General features: G+C 40.0%; 1 protein-coding gene and 1 long non-coding RNA gene across 4 annotated transcripts in view; one reads left to right on the forward strand and one right to left on the reverse strand.

Moving 5' to 3' along the window:
* Positions 1-831: 831 nt before the first annotated feature.
* Positions 832-21,241, reverse strand: part of LOC135324134 (uncharacterized bromodomain-containing protein 10-like) — a 68,928-nt gene continuing 48,518 nt past the window's right edge. For all 3 annotated transcript variants that reach the window (XM_064499708.1, XM_064499705.1, XM_064499706.1), the window contains 3 exons: positions 9,262-9,377; positions 5,628-5,815; positions 832-5,142 (listed from right to left, as the gene is read on the reverse strand). In XM_064499708.1, the coding sequence (XP_064355778.1) occupies positions 1,535-5,142; positions 5,628-5,815; positions 9,262-9,377 (3,912 nt within the window). In that variant the 3' untranslated portion in view covers positions 832-1,534. The remainder of the gene's footprint in view (positions 5,143-5,627; positions 5,816-9,261; positions 9,378-21,241) is intronic.
* On the forward strand, positions 13,427-18,066 carry LOC135324330 (uncharacterized). The gene is made up of 3 exons (XR_010385701.1): positions 13,427-13,782; positions 13,921-14,131; positions 16,515-18,066. It is a non-coding gene; the product is annotated as an uncharacterized LOC135324330 (long non-coding RNA).

Below are 21,241 nucleotides of genomic sequence, written 5' to 3' on the forward strand. Positions count from 1 at the left end.
CCTTGAAAAAAATCAACCAGCTCTCCTGGACCCCTCTTCCCTCCAGGGCTGTCTCCCATGGGATTCTTCCAAGCAGATCCCTGAACAGGCTGACGTCTGCTCTCCTGAAGGCCAGGGCTGTGATCCTGCTATTTGCCTCGTTCCTTCCTCTCTGGATCCTCAGCTCCACCATCTCATGGTCACTGCAGCCAAGGCACATCCCTGAACAGTTCTTTTTTTTTTTTTTTTTGCAAGTATCAGGTCCAGCAGAGTGCTTCTCCTCATGGGCTCCTCGATCACTTGTGTCAGGCAGCAATCATCAATGCACTCCAGCAATCTCCTGGATTGCTTGTGCCCTGCTGTGTTGTCCTTCCAGCAGATGTTGATTTGGTTCAAGCCCCCCCCCCCCGAGGACCAGGGTCTGTGAATGTCAGGCTTGTTCCAGTTGTCTGAAGAAGGCCTTATCTACCTCTCCTTCCTGATCAGGTGGTCTATAGCAGACATCCACCACAACATCGCCCACATGGATATGTCCTCTAATCCCAACCCATAAGCTCTCAACTGGCCCCTCAGCTGTCCCTAGGCAGAGCTCCATGCATTCCAACTGCTCTCTCACAAAAAGGGCAACTCCCCCTCCTCGCCTTCCTGACCTGTCCTTCCTAAAGAAGGACAGGTATCCATCCATTGCAGCATTCTAGTCATGCGAGCTATCCCACTATGTCTCCGTGATCCCAATGAGATTGTAGCCCTGCCACTGCACACAGACCTCTAATTCCTCCTGTTTGTTCCCCATGCTGTATGCATTAGTGTACAGGTACTTCAGACAGCCACCAGAGAGTCATGGTGAGATGCTTCTGCATTAAACGGAAAGATGTGCATATATATATATATTTTTTTTCTGCCACAATGCAACAGATATACATACTTTTAAACAATTGCCAACACAAAGCAGCATAGCACCTTGATTTATTACATGTAGATTCTTCTGCATTGTTGCTGAACAGTACACTGGCCCAAAATTACTAAAATAGTTTAAAACCCCTATACATTGGGTCAAAAAAAACATGAATAAAACAGCATAGTTCTTTGTACATATAGTTTGGTACAGATTGTTAGGAATTCAGGACTATATATAATTTTATACCATAGACTGCATTTTTACAGTGCATTTCTATTTTACAGAAACAATACAAAATAAAAAAAAGATTTGACAAATAAAAAGAGGAGACACATACTATCATAAAGACCACTGCCATAGAGTACACATTGTAAGATAGAACATATGCAAAAGACTAGATTTCTTCAAACTAAAATTTTTCATATTTATTAATTGTTTGGTCATTTCTGACCATTTTATTAACCCTCTGAAAGCATACTTCTGACTGAAACTGAATATATTGTTCCTCCTCTCAAGCCCCACAGGTAAACAGAAAAGACCTAACAAAATAATTTTGTAAGAAATCAGCTATGTTTTAAACAAAATAAGAAAGGGTTTACGTTATAACAACCACTTTCAAAGTCCCCGACATTTCAAAGTAGCTCATTTGCTCTAAATTCAGGATGTAGCTTTGTCAGGTTTATCTAGGCAAGATGATTGAAAAGGAGGAAAGACAGTAATAGGATTTCTGTTTGTGGACACTATAACAGGAGGTAGTGACGAAACTTTTGATGCTGAAGTATTGATAGCATTCAAAATGGCTCCCTCTGGACTGACCAACAGTTTTTTGATAGATGTATCTAAGTCAAACACTGAAGTGTTACTTGATAACTGACAGTTCCCAGGGTGCATGGCAGAAATCAAAGAAGTTGCAACTAAAACATTAGCTGGAGGCTTTATCACTGAAGACGTAGACAGTGTTGTTGTTGACGGTGGAGCACATGCACTGGCAGGAGTATTCAATATATGGGGCACTGCGTGTACAGTGGGTAAAGCATTTGCAGACCCAGAAGAGTTCACAATTTTTGTAGAGCTTTTCAAAGGATGCTTTGATGTTTGCCAACTTAATGAATTAGTTGGTGCTAGGGTAATCTTCAGGGGTATAGGATTAACAATTGGTACACCTTGAGCTCCTTGACCATGGTTAATAGCTAAAGGAAGAGGAGTCTGCTTTGCATTAGAAGAGAGGAGAAGAACATGGCTGCCAGGTCCAAGGCCTTGTGATGGAACAATAAAATGGGTACCATTAATCATTAGCTCAGTTCCAGGTGCCAAAGGCATACAGGTGTTAATAATTATTTTCTGTTGCATGCAAGGTTCATTCAATTGATCTCCTGCCTGGCTTTTTACAGTGGGTGAAGCTGTAGCCATCTGAATAGCAGAAGTACAAGTATGACTTTGTTTCGCTATATTGGGAGGCGTCTGCTGGCATTGTATTGAAGAAAAGTTGGGAAAACTAATGACTTTACCTGTATTTTGTGAAGTAGAGGACAATACAGTTTGAGGCTTGTAATTATCTGCATTAGTTATCACAGCAGCTGAATTTCCTGGTGACTGAAACTGAAGCAATGTGTGTGGCTGGTCTTTTGGAAGTGAGGGGAGAGCTGGAACTGCTGTGAAGTGAGGAACTGTATGTATCACTTTGGGGGAGGTGGCTACAGATCCAGGCAGGCTAACAGCTGGAAATTGTAAAATGGATGATAAGTTTTGAGGAGATACTGTTGGTTGTGTAGTTGAAATTAGCACAGATGAAGCAAGATGTCCTGTTTCCACAGTTGATATACCCACAGTATTTCCAATATTTGATGTACACAGTTGCTTAGCTAAAACTGGCCTTATTCTTGAAGTGTTGTTTCCACCAATCAAGATGGTAGGTTGTATCCCAACAGAAGTCTCACTTGATGTTACTGAAACAGATTCCAAACATGCATTTGCTGCTGTTACTGTAAAGGCAGTTGCAGCTTTTGTTACAATACCTATGGATTCACTCAATGATGTAACACTTTGACTTGCGAAACTTGAACGTACTGGAACCAAACTACCACTGCTTGACAAACATAAAGTAAAGCCCATCCTCTTTTTGTCTTCTCCTTTAGAAATGACAGATTGCAATATATTAATTGATGGAGCTTGTTGTTCGGTGCATTTGGTATTTACAAAGGCCTGACCTATGTTTAGTCCAATTTTCACATCTTTTACTTGAGTCACATTAGGTGGTAATTTTTTTTTTATTGGTGCTTCTACTGTAGATGGGATCAGAACCAACTGTGGCTGCTCTGTGTCACTAACAAAGGTTTTGTTTAGAGGAGAAGGGAGGGTTTGTTTTGATGACTCTGCAACTAGACTAGATGCACCACTGGGAAGTGGAGTATTAATGAAAACTAATTTCTGAGCGCTTACACTAGTGGATTTTGGAGAAGGTATAACATTGACTCCTGTAGCCCCACATGGAGACAAAATAGGTGGCTTTGTGACTAACATAACTTTTTGAATTGGAGTACCACTGATTACATCTCCATTTTTTGCTGTACTAGTCTCAGATTGTATAAGAGGATGTTTTTTAGTATTACCTTGTTGCTCTATTGAAGAATTTGGGGTAATACCAGTGTTATTCTGTCCAACACTAATTGCATTAACAGGCCTGTTTGGAATTTCTGACATCAAAGTGCTAGTTGATGAAAGGGGGGACAAAAAAGTAGGAGAGGACACATGGCACGTTTTCTCTATTTGATCCAAAATGCCCCCACAAGGAGGCTGCCCTAATGTATTTTTGAAATTTTTCCCCTTTATCTGATTTAAACCAGCAGGAAAAGCTGGAATGTTGACGGAAGTAGCTGTTGAGGTGGCAAACCCAGAAACAGATGATTGTCCAAAAAGTGGAAAACCAGATGTGGCTGTTGCTATAGATGAAAGAGTAGAAGTTGATAACATTGTGGATTTTGGCACCAAAAATGCCTGAAGTTGAGGTGTGTAAGCAAAAAATGAACTAGGAGATAAACTATTAGATGCAGTCTGGTCTGGGTTTGTCTGTACTTTAACAATTCCTGTGTTCCCGCCTCGTGTTGTGACCAGAATAGACTGTGATTCTCTTACACACACTGTTTTTAGTTCTTGCTTAACTTCAGAGGAGTCACTGTTCTTCTGTGATGTGAGACTATTAAAGGATGAAGTAGAATTTGTGGATCCACTTAATGTTGTTGCTAATGTAAAAGGCTGACTAGCTGTAGAAACAGTGGGTAAAGCCAAAGATATAGGGAATGTGGCAGCTGAAACTGTACTCTTGGTTTTGTCAGTTTCACTGTGGCTCATTGTAATTGTTGATGATAATAAGTTACTTGTTGAGGTTATAGAATGCAGTGGGTGCAGTCTGTTCACAGGACTAGTTAGTTGTGACAGATGCATAATATTCTTGTTAAAAATTGTACTAGGTGGTTGATTGGTAGCATGTGCAGTTGGTGTTACCAGGACAGGTGTTAAAGAAACATTGACAATTGCTGCTTGTGAGAAAGTTGTACAGTGCAGTTCAGGAGACTTTTGTTTCAGTGACTGAATGTCCTTGGATATAATTTTTCCTTCGTTCTGCTGAATAAGAAAATTCTTAGGTTGCATGACTTTATCTCCAGTTTTACAGTCAATCGCAGGCTGCATTTGAATTTTCACTGAGCTGTTGTGAAGGTCTACTGGTACATAATGGTTACCTGGCATTTTGTATGCTATTTGTAAAGGACTCCTTGAACTGGTCTGGCAAGGCAATGCTGGTTTTATTGGCAGTGATTCCATAGGTGATATAACTGTTTTTTCAGAAGTAGATACATTTATGCCTAGGGGAAGTGGCAGTTGATTCGTTAAGGTCACTTTGTTTCCAATACTCTTGGCAAGCAAGGCCTGGATGGGTTTGGTCCCTTTCAGAAAATTTGATATTGATGTTGCAGGATCTGACAGGGAAAATGAATCTGGAGCTGGTTGTTCATATTGTTTCAGCTCAGTCAAACAACTGTCTGTCTGCATGCCTCTTTCTGAACTCTGGACTACAGCCTCAGTTGTGCTCAACTTAGCTTTCTTCCTCAGTGAAAGTTCATTTGTGCTATCATCCAGACAACTGTTCTGCTTGGACTGTTGTTTAACAGATTTGGTCAGTGTCTTATGTATTTCTTTAGAAGTCCATTTTTTTTTTAGAAGTCTGCTTTTTCCTGCAGGTAAAACCACCTCTAACAGTTTCATTTCATCTGCAAAAATAGTAAAGTAAAAACTGTAAGTATTTTACAAGTTTGCAATTGATGCATCTATATGACAGTTTAACACTGTTCAGATAAAGGCAAAGTGCTAGTTTATAATTATTTGTCATGACAATTATAAAGAACAGTTTCTGAGGTGATGACAGCATTAATCATCTGTACTGTATTTTACTTTTTGTTAAATAACAAGCTACACACGATTTAATGTAAATTATTCTGAGCAGGCCTACTATTTTATCACAGAAATAATTAAGCACAAAAAATGACAAAAGCTTACTAATACATAAAATCAGATTTCTCATCTGGGTCATCTCTGCCCCCTTCTCCTGGTCTACCATCTATCAAAAGTGCATCACAAAATCGACTCCAGTATACTTACACTATAATTAAGGTAAAATATATGAGAGAAACTTGCATGAAAAAAATGGTAGGCCCTTGAATCAAGTCCAGGCTATTAAATTTCAGTAAATACTTACCAAAGTCTGGGTGATCTTTTTTGGAAACATCCTCATGTTCTGCAGACTCCGAAGGTTTACTGGTTATTACTTCAAAAGAGTCTTTGTCAGCATCACCCTCACTTTTGTCATTACTCCATAATTCTCTGGTAAATTTATCACGGTCTGTCTGTCTTTGAAAGTCATCGTAGTCTCTCTTCAGTCGAGACCTTGAAAATAATGACACACAACAACAAACTTCACTGAAGAACAATACTCAATTTTTCATGCTTTTACTTGTAAGTTCTTCCCCAAAAATTTTCCACATAGAAAAGATAGCCTAGAATAACCTATGCCCTTTAAAATGTGCAAGGTAGCTAAATTTGAGTCTCTCAAAGTCAGGAAATAAAAGGTGGCAGTAACATCCCTTCCCTCACTGAAATGAACTTCTGTCCTCTTAAGTTCTCTAACAATAAGCAACAAGACTGAGTAGAATCTGACCAATCACTACTTTCCTGCCTCCATTTCCTGCTTCTTCATACACCTTGCGTTATGATGATTAATACCTGAATTGATTCAGGTACATCTGTAAGAAATCTAGGAATCTACTCTTTCCTCTGAAGACCACTTCAGCTAGAAAAATAAGCAATTCTTGTTTTCAGGAATACATCATGTCTTTGGCATGGTTAGATGACCATAATGTTTCCTTTTTCAGCAAAACGCCTACCTCATTTCACAACCACTTAAATAGCTGCCACTCACTTCCAGAAGATCATATTCCATTAGTAATGTGCAGAAGATAGAAATACAGAATCACAGAATAGTTGGGGCTGGAAGGGACCTCTGGAGATCTAGTCCAACCCCCCTGCTCAAGCAGGGTCACCTAGAGCAGGTTGCCCAGGACCATGTCCAGTTGGGTTTTGAATAGCTCCAGGGATGGAGACTCCACAACCTCTCTGGGCAACCTGTTCCAGTGTTCAACCACCCTCACAGTGAAGAAGTGTTTTCTGATGTTCAGATAGAATTTCCTGTCCTTCAGTTTGTGCCTGTTGCCTCTTGTCCTGTCACTGGGCACCACTGAAGAGAGTCTGGTTCTGTCTTCTGTAACACCCTCCCTTAAGAGGGTTTATAAACATTGATAAGATTCCCCCCCTGAGCCTTCTCTTCTTGAGGCTAAACAATCCCAGCTCTCTCAGCCTCTCCTCGTATGAGAGATTCTCCAGTCCCTTAATCATCTTTGTGAATCTTCACTGGACTTGCTCCAGTAGGTCCATGTCTATCTTGTACTGGGGAGCCCAGAATTCGACACAAGACTACAGATGTGGCATAGGTATTTTAATACCTGACAAATACATATTTTACTCCATTTGAACACTCTGGCGAAATAGTATCCACTGTGACACCATACTCATCTTGATATTCACACAGTGCTACTTACCCTCTTATCCTTTTTTCTATATCATTGCTTAGATGAGATCTAGTGGTATTTTAGCATATAAATACAGTGAACTACAGAGCTCAGCCAGTGGTAATTAAACATGACATCAGAAAGATTCATTAAGTAAACAGTGAAGAGATGCTAGTAATTAGCAAACTGTCTAGGACAATATTTAAATTCTAGCCTGGACCTAAACTCAATCACTATGACAGTAAAAATAAGGTCTTAGTAATTCCCTAAATCATAGAATAATTTAGGTTGGAAGGGACCTCTGGAGGTCTTTAGTCTAACTCCCTGCTCAAAGCAGGTCTAATTAGATCAGGTTGCTCAGGGCCTTGTCCAGTTGAGTTTTGAACACCTCCAAGGATGGTGATTCCACAACCTCTCTGGGCCCCTGTTCCAGTGTTTGACTACCCTCATGATGAAATTTTTTTTTCTTTATATCTAATGGGAATTTCCCATGTTCCAACTTGTGTCTGTTGCTTCTTGTTTGGCTGTTTTGCACTTGGTTCCATCTTCTCTGCATCCTCCAATCAGGCAACAATAAGGTTTCCCCTGAGCGTTCTCCTCTCCAGGCTGAACAAACCCAGTTCTCTCAGCCTCTCCTTGTACGTCAGATACTCCAGTCCCCTGACCATCTTGGTGGCCCTCTGCTAGGCTTGCTTCAGTATGTCTGTCTTATACTGGGGAGCCCAGAACTGGACACAGGACTCCAGATGTGGTCTCACCAGTGCTGAATAGAGAAGGATAACCTCCCTGGGCCTGCTGCCTACACTCTTCCTAATGCAGCCCAGGATGCTGTTGGCCTCCTTTGCTGCAAGGCCACGCTGCTGGCTCATGGTCAACTTGTTGTCCACCAGGACCCCCCAGGTCCTTCTCTGCAAAGCCGCTCTCTAGCTGGTTGGCCCCAGCCTGTACTGATGCATAGGGTTATTCTTCCCCAGGTGCAGGACTTGGCATTTGTCCTTGCTGAACTGCCTGAGGTTCCTGTCAGCCCATTTCTCCAGCCTGTCCAGATCCCTCTAAATAGCAGGTCTGCCCTCCAGCATGTTGACCGCTCCCCTGCAATTTGGTATCATCCACAAACTTGCTGAAAGTGCACTCTGAATCATTATACAGGTCATTATTTGGGCCAACACCGTCAACTGTCTTTATTAATGTTCCCTGAGGGACACCACTAGTAACCGGCTGCCAGTTGGACTTTCTACTGCTGATCACTACACTTTGAGCCCAGAAGTCCTGCCAATTTTCTACACACATTATCATCCAGTCAATACTTAATCAGTTTGGCTATAAGGATACTATGGGAGACTGTGACAAAGGCTAACATTAACTGTTCTCCCTTTGTCTGCAGAGCCAGTCATCTCATTGTAGAAAACAATCAGGCATGTTTTGCTCTTGGTAAATCTATGCTAGCTGTTACCAAACACCTTTTTGTCCTTACTGTGCCTGGAAATGGCTTCCAGGAGGATTTCCTCCATAACCTTCCCAATGACTTTGGTTAAGCTGTCCAGCCTGTAGTTCCCTGGATCCTCCTTCTAGGGTGAGCGTGACATTAGCTAACAGACAACAGTAGCACAAACTTCAAGATGCAGTGGCAACATACCTAGTCTTTACAGGGCTTTGAATCTGGGTTCTAGTCCTCACCTCATTTTCATTGATGCTATTACCCATCTTAGCTAGCTTTAATCCTGTCACTGCTACACTGATGTTTCTCTGATGCACATGATCCCAGATGGACACTAATTTACAAAACTAGAAAGACTCTTAAGACAACATTTTAAGAACTGGTTCTCTGATGAGGTTGTTGATGACCAGTTTAGGTAACTTTAGATTGTACTTAATACCATAGAATGAATTAAAAAGTTGTAAGAAGACTTGGTCTAGTTTTTTAAATATTGTTTTTCAGGAATTTCTTGATCAAACAAACAGCAATATTAACCCTAGCTAGATTACGATAGGACAAAGCTTGAGACAAGTATGCTTAGGGATCCTAGAGCATTTTGGAAAAAAAACAAAGGTTAAATCTCAAATTTACTTGTAGCCCCTAAATCTGTTGCAGAAAATGTTTACCTCTTCAGACTAAAACACTACCTAGACCTCATTCCTATTCTCAAAGTATCTTAATTACCATGATTTTAGAAGCCAGCTAAGACTGACTGTTTTTTTTTTTTAAAGTAATGAGTTGGATTTTGTTTCACATTTCTTGCATTATTGTTAAAAAGAGCTGCTAATTACCTGTTTCTTTGAAAAGCTTTTGTTAGCTTTAGTTCCCATGGTAACAGTTCATTAAGCAGTCGTATCAATGTACTATGTAATTCCTTTACTGCTTGCTTTCGATAGTACCATCTTCCCTGTGAACATAAATAACATTTATCATTGCATTATATCTGAATCTTGTTATACTATAGTAGTCCTAGAACAATCTCAGTATACTTACTTAAAACATAGAAAAATAACTAGAATGATATTAAGTCTCACAATAATGTCTTTTCCCAACCTTCATAAGGCAAACCTAATACTTTTACAGTTTGTACAGTGCAAAGAGATAATATCCTAATTTATAAGAGCAACAGTGCAGAGATGTTTACTTTTTCAGATTGTTCAGAATTAGAACTGAAGTAGAACCCTGCAAACAGTTACACTACATGTTTAAAATTGCTTACATGAGTAACCCTAATATATGCCATAGTCGATTCAGGTCAAGGAAGCCAACTGCATATGCAAAGCTTCAAAAGTTAATATTAAAAAGATATTCCTATTAAAAATTGTATGACAATTTCATTTAATGTATAAGTGATATGATTTATACAGGCCCTTACAAAAACAAAGGTTGGTATCATTTTCAGGATTTCCCCCCCACACACACACACATTTTGCATTACATTTTCCTTACACAAAATTCTAGATAAAGTTCTTAAAAGGAAAGTTCTGTAAATTGGCCATTTATAAACTAACAGAGTATGGAGTAGGGAACACTTTCTAACTGTAAAAACTTTAAGGTTTTTGAACTCAATCTTGTAATTAAAAGCTGTTTTCTTTTCCAAACTGAAATTTACTATGTATAATCTTATAATATTCCATAAAGAATTCTTGTTTTGTTAAATTTGGAAAGGCTGACTGAGGATAAAAACATTGTGAAAAATTAGTAATGTGCATGCACAGCACACAATTTTCCTCACTATTCATTTAAATAATTGCTGTCAGGGCCCTGAGGGAACCAGTAGTCTCTGCAACCTCCCCCTGCCCCTGCTCCTAGGGGTTTGGCTGCCTGTGCTCAAGGGCAGTTCTGATATGGCACAACCATGTAACCTGGGATCAGACTGCTGGGAAAAGAGCTAAGGCATGAGAAAGAGCTGGGAGAAGCTTTGGTGGGGCCTCCTCCCCTCACTCAGGGGCTATATTTAAGCTCAGGCCCTCGCCCTTGGGCCTTGCCTGAGCTATGCTGTAGGTATGCTCTGCCCAGCTGTGTCTCTGACCCACTGACTTGGCTTCCCAGCTTGACCTGTCTCATCCTGGCCATCACTGGACTGTGGCTGACCCTGGTTACTGTCGCTGGACCTGCTCTGCTCTTCTTGCTCAGGTGCTGTGAGACTGCACCCTGTCGATGAAGGCACTGCCTCTGCTTGCCTCACTGTCACCCTCAGCTCCTGGCTCCCCTGCCCTTGTGGAGCAGCCATTCTTGCTGCTCCCTGACAGGCAATGTGTGATATTTAAAAATAAAAATTAAAAAAAAAAAATCACAGTCAATATAATGCTGTGAAACACATCTTTTTACATTCTTAGACACATAGACCTTCTGAATATTTGTTCTAAAAACTTTATTATCAAGTCACTCACAAAAATGAGAGAATATGTATATACGAGCAGCTGCACAAACAGATAACATATATTATATTTCCACTCTACCAATTCAATGTATTTTTACTTAACTGATGATTTTGTTTTAATATCCTCTCTGACAAGACTAGTGACAGTAAAGACAGAGTGGTTCTGCAGCTCAAAAGAAACAAGACTTAGGAACCCATTTATATTTGCTACACATCTTTAGCTTTTGGTAGAGCTCTGTTTCTTAATAACTAGCTGCATTCTAGCATGCATGGAACTTTAGGGCAGGAAAAGCTCTACCAGGCAGTCTGCAACAGTGATCCCTTTGTGACTAGTGGAACAAATTCCTTTCTACCTGTTCCTAGCAGATCTCTCCATTGTGCACAGAACAATGTCAGACTGCATGCTTATTTTTATGGATAATCAATCATTTACATGTTACACAACAAAATTAATGGATACTCATTTATTCTTTAATTAAAGTTCTTAGATGTTTCTAAAGTTTCTTAAATGGAAAATGATACCATATTACCATACAGTGCTTGATGTCAAAAATGGAAATCAGGAAATTATGTTCTAATTTCCACCCATTTGTGGCCTGGTGCACGTGATATATTGAAGATAAGCTGCCATTAAGCGCTGTATTAGAAAATAGCCTACATGTATATTGTAGCCTAATTAGGCATTTGACATTGCTTATTAGCATCAGTAGTCAACAGAATTAGCTGTGAATGTGTAAACCAATTTTAACCGTGTGATTTATTTTCCTCTTAAAGAGTGTATATATAACATTTCCTAGAGATTTGTAGAAAGATCAGTTGACATACTGCATAGTATTAGTGGAATGTATCATATCAAAAATCAAAATAGCCAAAATAAACAATATGATTGTGTGACCAATCAAGGAACCCCTACAATGGAAGAAGGCTCAGAGGAGATGGACAAGGGGGATGTGCTCATGAAGCTCAAGGAAGAATGTAGGGAGTGACTGACCACAGCTGTTGCCAAGAAAGCTGAACTTATCTCATCACAAGGGGACTGGAGGGTGGCCTTTGTTCTAGATAAATGGCTACATCAGCTGAGTGGATCAACTAGCTGTGTAACTCTTTGTCCCTGAGTTAATTGAACTTTCTGAGTTAGCCAGACCAGCATGGGCGGGGGCACTATACATGGCTCAGCCCAACACAGAGTGTAAAACCCAAACAACCAACAAAAAGACCTTTGAAGAAAGCAATGGGCTTGAGCTGGTTTCAACCCACATATTCCTTCCTAGCAATTGGGGATGCCCAGTGTCATGATGGTGAGCATACTGTAGAGATCAGTAATGAGAATCACATTTGTATTGTGATTCAGCTGTATATTGCAATTTCTGTACTCTGCTTGTATTGTGATTTAAGTATGTTGCTGTATCACTCTGCTAAATCAAAATCCTGTGTAACATCAAATAACTTCAAATAAGTAAATTTGGTATTAAATATGAAACCCTCAACGTGTGGAATATCTATAAAAAGTTGGTCAGAGAGCAGAGAACTCTGAAATTTGGCAAAGAATAGGATGACTGAAAACAAGAATAAAAATACTTATGAAAAATAACTGGAGAGTGAAAAGGAATGATGAGAAGCTGATAAATTTGAGAGACATTTAGCTCTAAATAAGGCAGATTCTGATAAGGAAAAATGGAATATGAGCTAGATATGGCCACTGAGTAAATTGTGAAGTAACAATTGTATCATGAGCTGAATAGATACAGGTAAAAGGTTTAGTCAAGAATGGACTTCAAGACTTCATTATATTAATTATCACTTCAGGGATGAAGAAACTGATGACAAGTCACATTTCTCCTGCTTTAAAGAGAAAAATATAAACTCAGGAAATTCTAAAGACAATTCCCTAAGAAAATTAATATCCTTCAGATATAACCTCTAGACATCCCAAACATTTCTATGCAATTATAATAGCTAATTTGAAAAATTATTATATTGTTATTATCTTTCTCTATCCCAGCTATTCATTTTTCTTACTTGGACTTAGTAGCCGGCAATAAATCCATCAGTAACAACACATATAAATTAACAGAATAAGCCATGTGAAGAAATTTTTTGATACTGTCATACCCACATGATCTCAGAGGACCCTCTGATTGGCTGCCTGTTTCCTTTGGACCAGGAAGTGCTTATATAAAAAAAAAATTTATATATTTATAAAAATATATAAAGGAGTGTACAAATATGTATTGATATATATATTATTTATTTATACATAAGTACACTTATATATGTGTATATAGAGTGTATATACGTATAAGCACATGTATAAAGATAATTTAAATATATATAGATCCATAAAAGTGTAGCTATAACATGTATAAAACATTCTGTAATAATAGCTAATGAAATGAATAATTAAAGTTAAATGTGAATAGAAAGTAATTAAAAGTTAAAAGTAGATTTGCAGCCCCCTCCCTCACTTTACAAGTTGGCCGAACAAGCCCTGACATGTTTAGAGCGGGAGGAAGTTCAAGAGGGTGGGGGGAGGCAGGCACCAAAAGGGGGGGGGGAGGGATGAGCAAGGTAGAGCATGCCCAAGTGCTACAGACCCCTCCTAGGAGGCCCACCAAGGGGCTCCCTGTGCAACCCCTGTCATGTGCAAAGAAGAGACCAATCCTGTGAGCTGGATCAAGAGGCCCTCGCATCTGGCCCCAAACTGCCAGGATGACCACGTGGTATTACTGGGGCAGCCTTTGGGCTTTGCACGGTGTTGCAAGACACAGACAACACTGTCTGCTAAAATGGAAAACCAGAACAAGATGCCAACTTCAGAAGAACGTGTGCATGGAGACGATAAGGAAAAGCCCCAAAGGGTTTCCCAAAAAAGTCCCCACGAACCAGAAGAACCGGCCAGTGGCCCGTGAATCGGAAACTATATTTTGAGGTAAGTTTCACACAGAGGGGGGTGGGTGGTGGAGGTGGAGGGAGCTCCCTTTTGCCTATGGCTATGGGGGAGCTTACAGCTCCCTGTAAGATCATTACAGGGTGCAGGCTTGTGCTCTCTGTATTTCCTTATCCTTAGGTCAATGCTGCTAATAAGAGGCAGAAGACCGATCATGCAGTCAAGACTGTCCTGTTAGACCATGATTTCTGCGGAAGCAGCAAGACCCAGGCTTTGGGATGCAGCCTGGAGACCCATGCTCTTAGAGGCCACAGCTACTGCAGAAAGAGCAAAGGGGAGCAGTAAGGGCAATGAGGGTGCTGCAGAACTGAAAGACTGTGATTATTATCAGGTACAGAGGAGTGGCAGGCAAGGAGGGCATAGAAGGGCTGATTACACTGTCACAACTCTAGACTGGCAAAGGGTTATGGGGACCACAAGGGCCCTTAAATGCAAACTGCTTTTCTGAACCTGATGGGGCAGTGAATATGTCTCCTACTAGGACAGAAGATGACCCCCCTGGAAGGGACTTCCTGGTTACTGCAGCCCCCTGCAGAGCAAGACTGTGCCCCTTCAAGTTCACATGAGGATGTCTCCCAGGAAGGGCCACCAGCAGCATTCCCAAGCCCTCAGGGGGCATTTGAAAGCCCTGCTTGACCCCCCACCCTCAAATATAGCAGGGGTGGTGGAGGGGGTGGCAGCCCAACCTGTGGCTTCCATGGAGCACGTTCAGCAGGGGGGAATGGCCGGTCCAGAGGTTTGGGGCTAGGCGATACGTCGAAGAATACAGATTTGTTGATTTAGATCAGATATTGCTACATGAAGCTTATGAAACACTTGTTTGGGGCGTAGAGCAAATTTTTGACCATTTACGCCAGCTGTTTGAACCTGGTGATTATGCTCAGCTCCGTCTTGAAGTTGTCAGCATGCACGACTCTTTATATTCTCCTGTTATTAATTTAAGCAATATGAACACAGAGAAATTTTTAGACTGGTCAGTACTCTCTTGCAATGTGAGAGAGCGCTGTGTTTTCATCAGACTTTCCACCTGGCTATCAGTACTGTAAGAGCCATTGGGGGTGGGGTACGCAGAACCCTGCAGTCTATCCCCCATTCCAAAGTTATAGACAAAGAGCAGCTCTATTTAATTGATTTAAATATCAGGGACAATAATCTCTGTTTTGCTGGGAGTCTCACAGCGCGTACAGCAGTGAGGGATCTGACAGATGCAGAATTCTTAAGCAGAGCAAAAGAGCTACATGACAAACTGGGGTCGTCTGTGCACAGGAAGGTCATGCTGAGCGACATCCCCTTGTTTGAATATCTGCCGCATGTTAATTAATATATGTGTCATCCTCCTATCTGAGGGGGAAAGGGTTGGGGGAATTTTAAGCCAAACGACAGTCTTGGTTATCCCAAGACCTGTCTCCTCCTTTTACACAGTGAACGTTAGTATGATGTTAAGGATGTCAGGAAGATATTTGGGCGAGAAACTTTTGTGAGCTTTGTCATACACTGTACAATCATGGCCATAGCTGTAAATATTATTGCTGGCTCTGCTTGCCTCGCAACTGTGCAGTTAACTTGGGGACAAGGATGAGGTGCCCTAGCTGCAAGCTGTTGTGCAGGTCTGGGAAATGTTTACAGAGGCACCAGGCCCTGACTATTAAAGAAAAAAAATGATTGTTTGGCTGTGATTTTTCTGAGAGAAGTGCAAAGCCTGTGGAAAAGCATCACAACTGTAAAGGCTGGCAGTGCAGAATGTGCTATGGACAGATCTGTAACGTAAACCAGCACCAGTGCTTCATGCCCGTGATCAAAAATCCAGAAGCAGGGCGGGGCTATATTTTCTATGACGTGGAATGTATGCAGGAAACTGGGACACAGGTCCCAAATGACATTTTTTGCCATGAGTTAGCACCGGATGCCCCTTGGGTTGAAGAAGAAGAAGGGGCAGAAAGTGTATGTAGCGGGAGGGGGCTTCCTGCTCTGACGTCCTTCCAGGGTGACCTGGAAGGGGTGGCTGGTCCTGCCAGAGAACAACAGGGCTGTCTGAGAACATGTGGGGTATGATGGTGTTGAGAAATGGCAGTCGGCCAATCACAGAGCAGTATGAAAACATGTGAGTTATACCATTTTATAAAATAGCAGCTCCCTGCTATAAAATGGTGCCTGAAACAAAATGGCAGCCTCCATGTATGTAGTGGAAAGGGACTTTCTGTTCTGACGTACCAGAAGGGGTGGCTGGTCCTGCCAGCCGATCACAGGGCAGTCTGTGAAGATGCAGAGGTATGACTTTTACAAAATGGCGATCCCCAGGAACAAGAAGAGGTGGAGTAAACAGAGCACGTGACTGTAAGAGGGGCGGGACTTCCAGGACAAGTGGGACATGTGACTGCCAGTAGGGGTGGGGCTTCTGCCAGAAGTTGGGAGTAGGGCACCCTTCACTTTTTATCTTGGATAAAAATTGTCCTTATACTACTCAGCGTGATGACTTCTAGATACCATCCTGTTACAGACAATGACAAATAAAAAACTTTTTTGTTCTGGTAGCACAACTTATATCTTTAACAATAGAACAAAGGAGTTCAAAAGCCTAGAGAAAGGTAAGTATAAAAATGTGGCTTACAGCTAAATTTAACAAAAATGCAAATACACTTTAGACTCGAGTTGAATGTTTTCATAAAACTGAAGTAAGAGACATTCTGAACTGAAAGCTTACCTTTTAAAATTAGGTTTCTGACATCCAGAGCAGCCAGGAAATGCTGACTTCACTCTCCCGTGGTACTCCAGCATATTCTGATTATGGCATACTCATCATGGAACCCCAAAGCAGACTGGAGCCAGGATACGGATATACAGGGTAAGGACAAAACTTTACTGGGCGTTGGGGCGGGGTGTGTGTGAGTGTTTTTTCTTTTTAAATAAGCGCACACAGCCACAATATTACATAGTCTCAGAAGTTTTTTTTTAATCTTAATTTTATATCTTAAGGGACAGAATGTAAAGAAAACTAGGAATCTTATAAAACCATGCAATATTGTTTAAAAGGGGTGGTGGTGGAGGGGAAAAAAAACTTACCTTTACCCTTAATAGGCCCGCTCCATTCTGCAGCGGGGTTCTGTGGTATGTGTGACATCACCAATCTAGTGTTTTCTAGTGATGTCACATGGAGAGGGAGATGGTGATCTGCAACTGCTTTGGACATCAGATACCTGAAGAAAAAAAGGTTAATAACTTTTCAATTGAAGAGAAAAAGCAATTCTTGGCATTACACCCAGCTAATCAGAAGTTTTTAGACTTGCTAGCAAAATGTAAAAATGCTGAGGGAGGCCTGCAGATCATACATGAAGGAGATTATGGTGATGACCCATCACACATTCTACGAGAAAGAGGGTGATGAAGTTGAAGGCTTATCACTGTTTTGATACCATTTTGTATAGTATGCTGGCATCTATTTGCATGTCCATGTACTGGTTTATGTTTCTCAAACCTAATGTGGTAGCACTTCTCCCTCCAGATGGCTGTCATCAGAGGAAAAAGAGGTATTTGACCCCCTCTATTCCATGGCTTATGTACATTACTTGAATATTTTCCTTTTTGGCAGAGTTCTATTTCTTGAATGACTGTGCTGATAGCTTTCAATTTTAAGGGGTGCTTTTTCCATGGCTGTATTGAATGCTACCGTGAAAATGACTGGAACCTTCTGGCAGGGGCCACCTTTGGGTATTTGTAGTACCTGACAGTAAAAGATGGACCACCTGAAGAGAGTGGGTTTTAACATCAGATCTCTGTGGGAGCATGAGTGGGTTGCTTTGACAAAATCAGAGGGGGAGTTTGCAGAGCTCTTAGCCAGGACCAAACTGCCCACACTGCTGATCCCCAGAGGTGTACTTTTCAGCAGCAGGACAAAGCAGCCCCTGATGAAAAGATACATTACTATGATTTTGCTAGCCTCTATCCCTTCATCAACCAAACAAAACAATACTCTCTTGGGCACCCCAAAGTTATTTCTGAGAATTTTGATGCCCTGACAACCTACTTCAGGACAGTCAAAGTAAAGGTGTCCCCACCTTGTGGGCTCTTTTTCCCTGTGCTTCCCATGAGGGTAAACGGCAAGCTCGTTTCCCTTCTGCTGGAACCTGCCAGGCCCTCCCCCCCCAGCAATGAGGGAAGAGCCCTTGTGGGCACCTGGTGTTCCCCAGAACTGACCAAGGCTCTGGAGAAGGGCTACAGGGTCCATGAAATCTCTGAGGTTTGGCATCAATAGCTGACCTTAGGTGTTATTTGAAGAATAGGCTAGAACAGAGTCAGGTCAAATGACTTAAAACAAACTACAAAACACATTCATTCACAACATCTCTGTATCAATCACATAATTGAGAATTCACCTGTAGTTAATGAAAAGACTGTTAAACATTTTGTTCTTTGAAAAACCTCAGCTCGAGCTTCAATACATACAGAGAGCTGATCAAACCAAGCTATTCTCAAAAATGTTATCCTAGTTTTACTATTAATTAAAAAACCAATGATAAGAAAAAGTTTGTTTCTAAAACTAAATAATAATTTGCTCCCCCCCATGCCTCTTGTTAGAAATTGCAAAAGAGGAAGCAAACAAGTGATAAATTTTTTGCTACTGAGAACATCTTTATCAAATGATTTAGGTTTTTGTTATGAAATGCCTTTTAGACATTTAGCCACATGTTCTCATTTACATTAAGAAAAATATTGCATGATCATCACTCCATTGATTAACTTGCCATATTTTTTAAAGTTGTACAAACATAATATTGAAATATAGGAGTTTTTTTTTTTTAATTGTCAACTTGATCTCACTACCTTTCATAAGCTAACTCAAAACATTAAGATTATCTGGCACTAGAATGTCACATTTACTCTCCATTATAAGAACTTTAAGGTATTAGTGAACATACAGTACAATAACTCCTTAAGACACTGGCTGCATGCAATCTCTTAAAAAATTTACAGACATTGTTTTTGTAACTATTAAGGATCTCATTTAAGTCCTTTTCATATAGCTGAATTTTTCATCATCTTAACCACAGATACACAACCATTTCTCTAGTTCTAATTTCAACATTTTAAAATCAGGTTTTTTATTATAACTGTATGCTGACATGAATTTTCTGTCTTCCCTAGTTTTTCATGTTAATATATAAGTAACCAATATCTAAGGCACTCTGAAATGTTCAGCACAGAGATACTGCTGTGTATTTAGATTTTACATATTAGAGGTATGAATCCATATTTATCAGTCATAAAACTGAAGTCCAGTTCACCAAAATATTGGCAATATCTAATCTATTCTTGATGGCTGCAGGGATTTCTGCTGAGCACTCTTGGAAAGTCCCTGTGCACCCGTCATTCAAAGAAAGGTTCCCCTAGCTAACAGTCTACACTTTCAAAACTGCATTCTGTGTAAATATTTTAGAAACCTATATTTGGTAAATGAACAACTTTGCACTACTTTTTGCTCCATGTTAATATTTCAATCTTTTAAAGTAATGTGTAGCAAATCAGTCTTTTAATGTGGATACTTACATTTCCTGGGATCAAATTTGATGACAGCCTGTTTGGAATATTGGGGGGGACAAAAATGACAAAAAACTTTACATTCCATCCTGACCCAATGTCCTCTGGATGGTCTCCATGCTCCTACAAATGGATTCATGTTCTGGGTCTTTCATGTTTTTAACCTAAACTGGTGGGTTTTTATCTCCATGAATTTTCAGATGTGCTCCTAAGTGCAGATTGTCTTTTGTCCGTTTTAAACTTGTCTGCTTAGCTGTGGGAATCCTAGGCTCCAGCCTCCCTTCTCCCTCCCCAGACATATATACACTTATCAATCAAACTTGGAGGGAATGACTTAAACCCAATAGCTCTACCAATATAAAGTGTTGTATTTCAGTAAAGGAGGAATCTTTCAACACAGATGCTCTCTCTAAGGCAACCCCTGTGCTATAACATAAGTATCTAGAATTGACTGTCCTCGTCATAACCCAGCTCATTTTGTAATCAATATGTTCATTAAAAAGACTAAAAAGTGACATTTGCAAAGCAAACAGAGCTCACAATTTGACACATATCTACAGTACTGTCACATTTCTGCACTACACAATAGCGAGAAAGGGATTTAACCCCCCCCCCCCACACACACACACACACATACACGCACATTCTGATATCCAACAGCATCTTTTCTTGTAAGATTTCTTTCATAAAATATTAGAAAGAAACCTTTATATTACCCTAAACAGGTTGGTAAAATGCTTCACGATCACATATATGTTGGTGGAGAGAGAATGAAATTTACATAAAATAGATGAAAAACAATTTTAAGTGGAAGTAGGCTAATCATCAACATTGCTCCCATTACTTTGTATGTCTTGATTAATTTGCTAGTTACAACAAATATCTAAGAGTTCACACTCAACTGAACTGCCATATTTATGAACATACTCTAAATCTTTAGCAAATGAGGTAAAAATGCAACAATAAAATCTCAGTAGAAATGTAAGTTAATGTTCTTTACTTCAAATTTAAAATTGTCAGCTGAGTTCTGGTAACTCCTGCATCTTTGCATCATTTACTTTAGCATCAGTAATGTAATATATTTATATCAAAATATAATTATTTTTATCCGCATTGCTTTAAAATGAAAAGATGCCACATATCCAAGGGGACAGAGAAAATTTAAGAAAGCCAGCTATATATTCTTTTGAAATTAATTCCTCAGCTTTGGAATAACAGAAAACAAAAAGCAATCAATGGGGGGGGGGAGGGGAGAGACATTTAAGGAATGACTGCTTGACAAATTGATCTGCTATAGGATATCTTAGTAAAAAAAATCAAATACTGAGCTAGTACAGGGTAACAATTTAGCACATCTCACATACAGAAGCTTTTCTACTTACCAAAATAATATCTCTAAGAACTGCTGTCTTCAGCCTACACTCAATTTTAAGGCAATCTCCCAGGGGTAGGCCTACTATAACTCCATAAGTTTAAAAAAAAAAAAAAAAAAATCCATTGCACAACACTGTGTCAAACAGCAGCATCAGAGAACAGGTTACTAAAATATTAGCAAGCAATCTAAGCTAGTATTCTGATAATGTCTAGCACTGAAAGACTTATTCCCAAGGCCAGAACAATAGTAGGAACTACAATTCCAAATATAATTATTTCCTTACAGCAAGTAAGGCTCCTTAATAGATGAGATGAAATGGACTACTATTAGAGTCCAGGAAACCTTGTGGTTCATCTCCATACAGCGTGCTTTGTTTGCTTTTTTAATGAAAGCTTTAAGATAAGGTGTTCAATTTGAGACATTCTGTTCAAGAATCACATGCAGAGTGGAAAAAATAGCTATACAGCATTACATTCTATATACTTTTCTGTAATGGTAGTCTAAAGCAGAAACTAAGATCTTTACTAATAATAA

The sequence above is a fragment of the Dromaius novaehollandiae genome, chromosome W (assembly GCF_036370855.1).
Source record: "Dromaius novaehollandiae isolate bDroNov1 chromosome W, bDroNov1.hap1, whole genome shotgun sequence".
NCBI lineage: Eukaryota > Metazoa > Chordata > Aves > Casuariiformes > Dromaiidae > Dromaius > Dromaius novaehollandiae.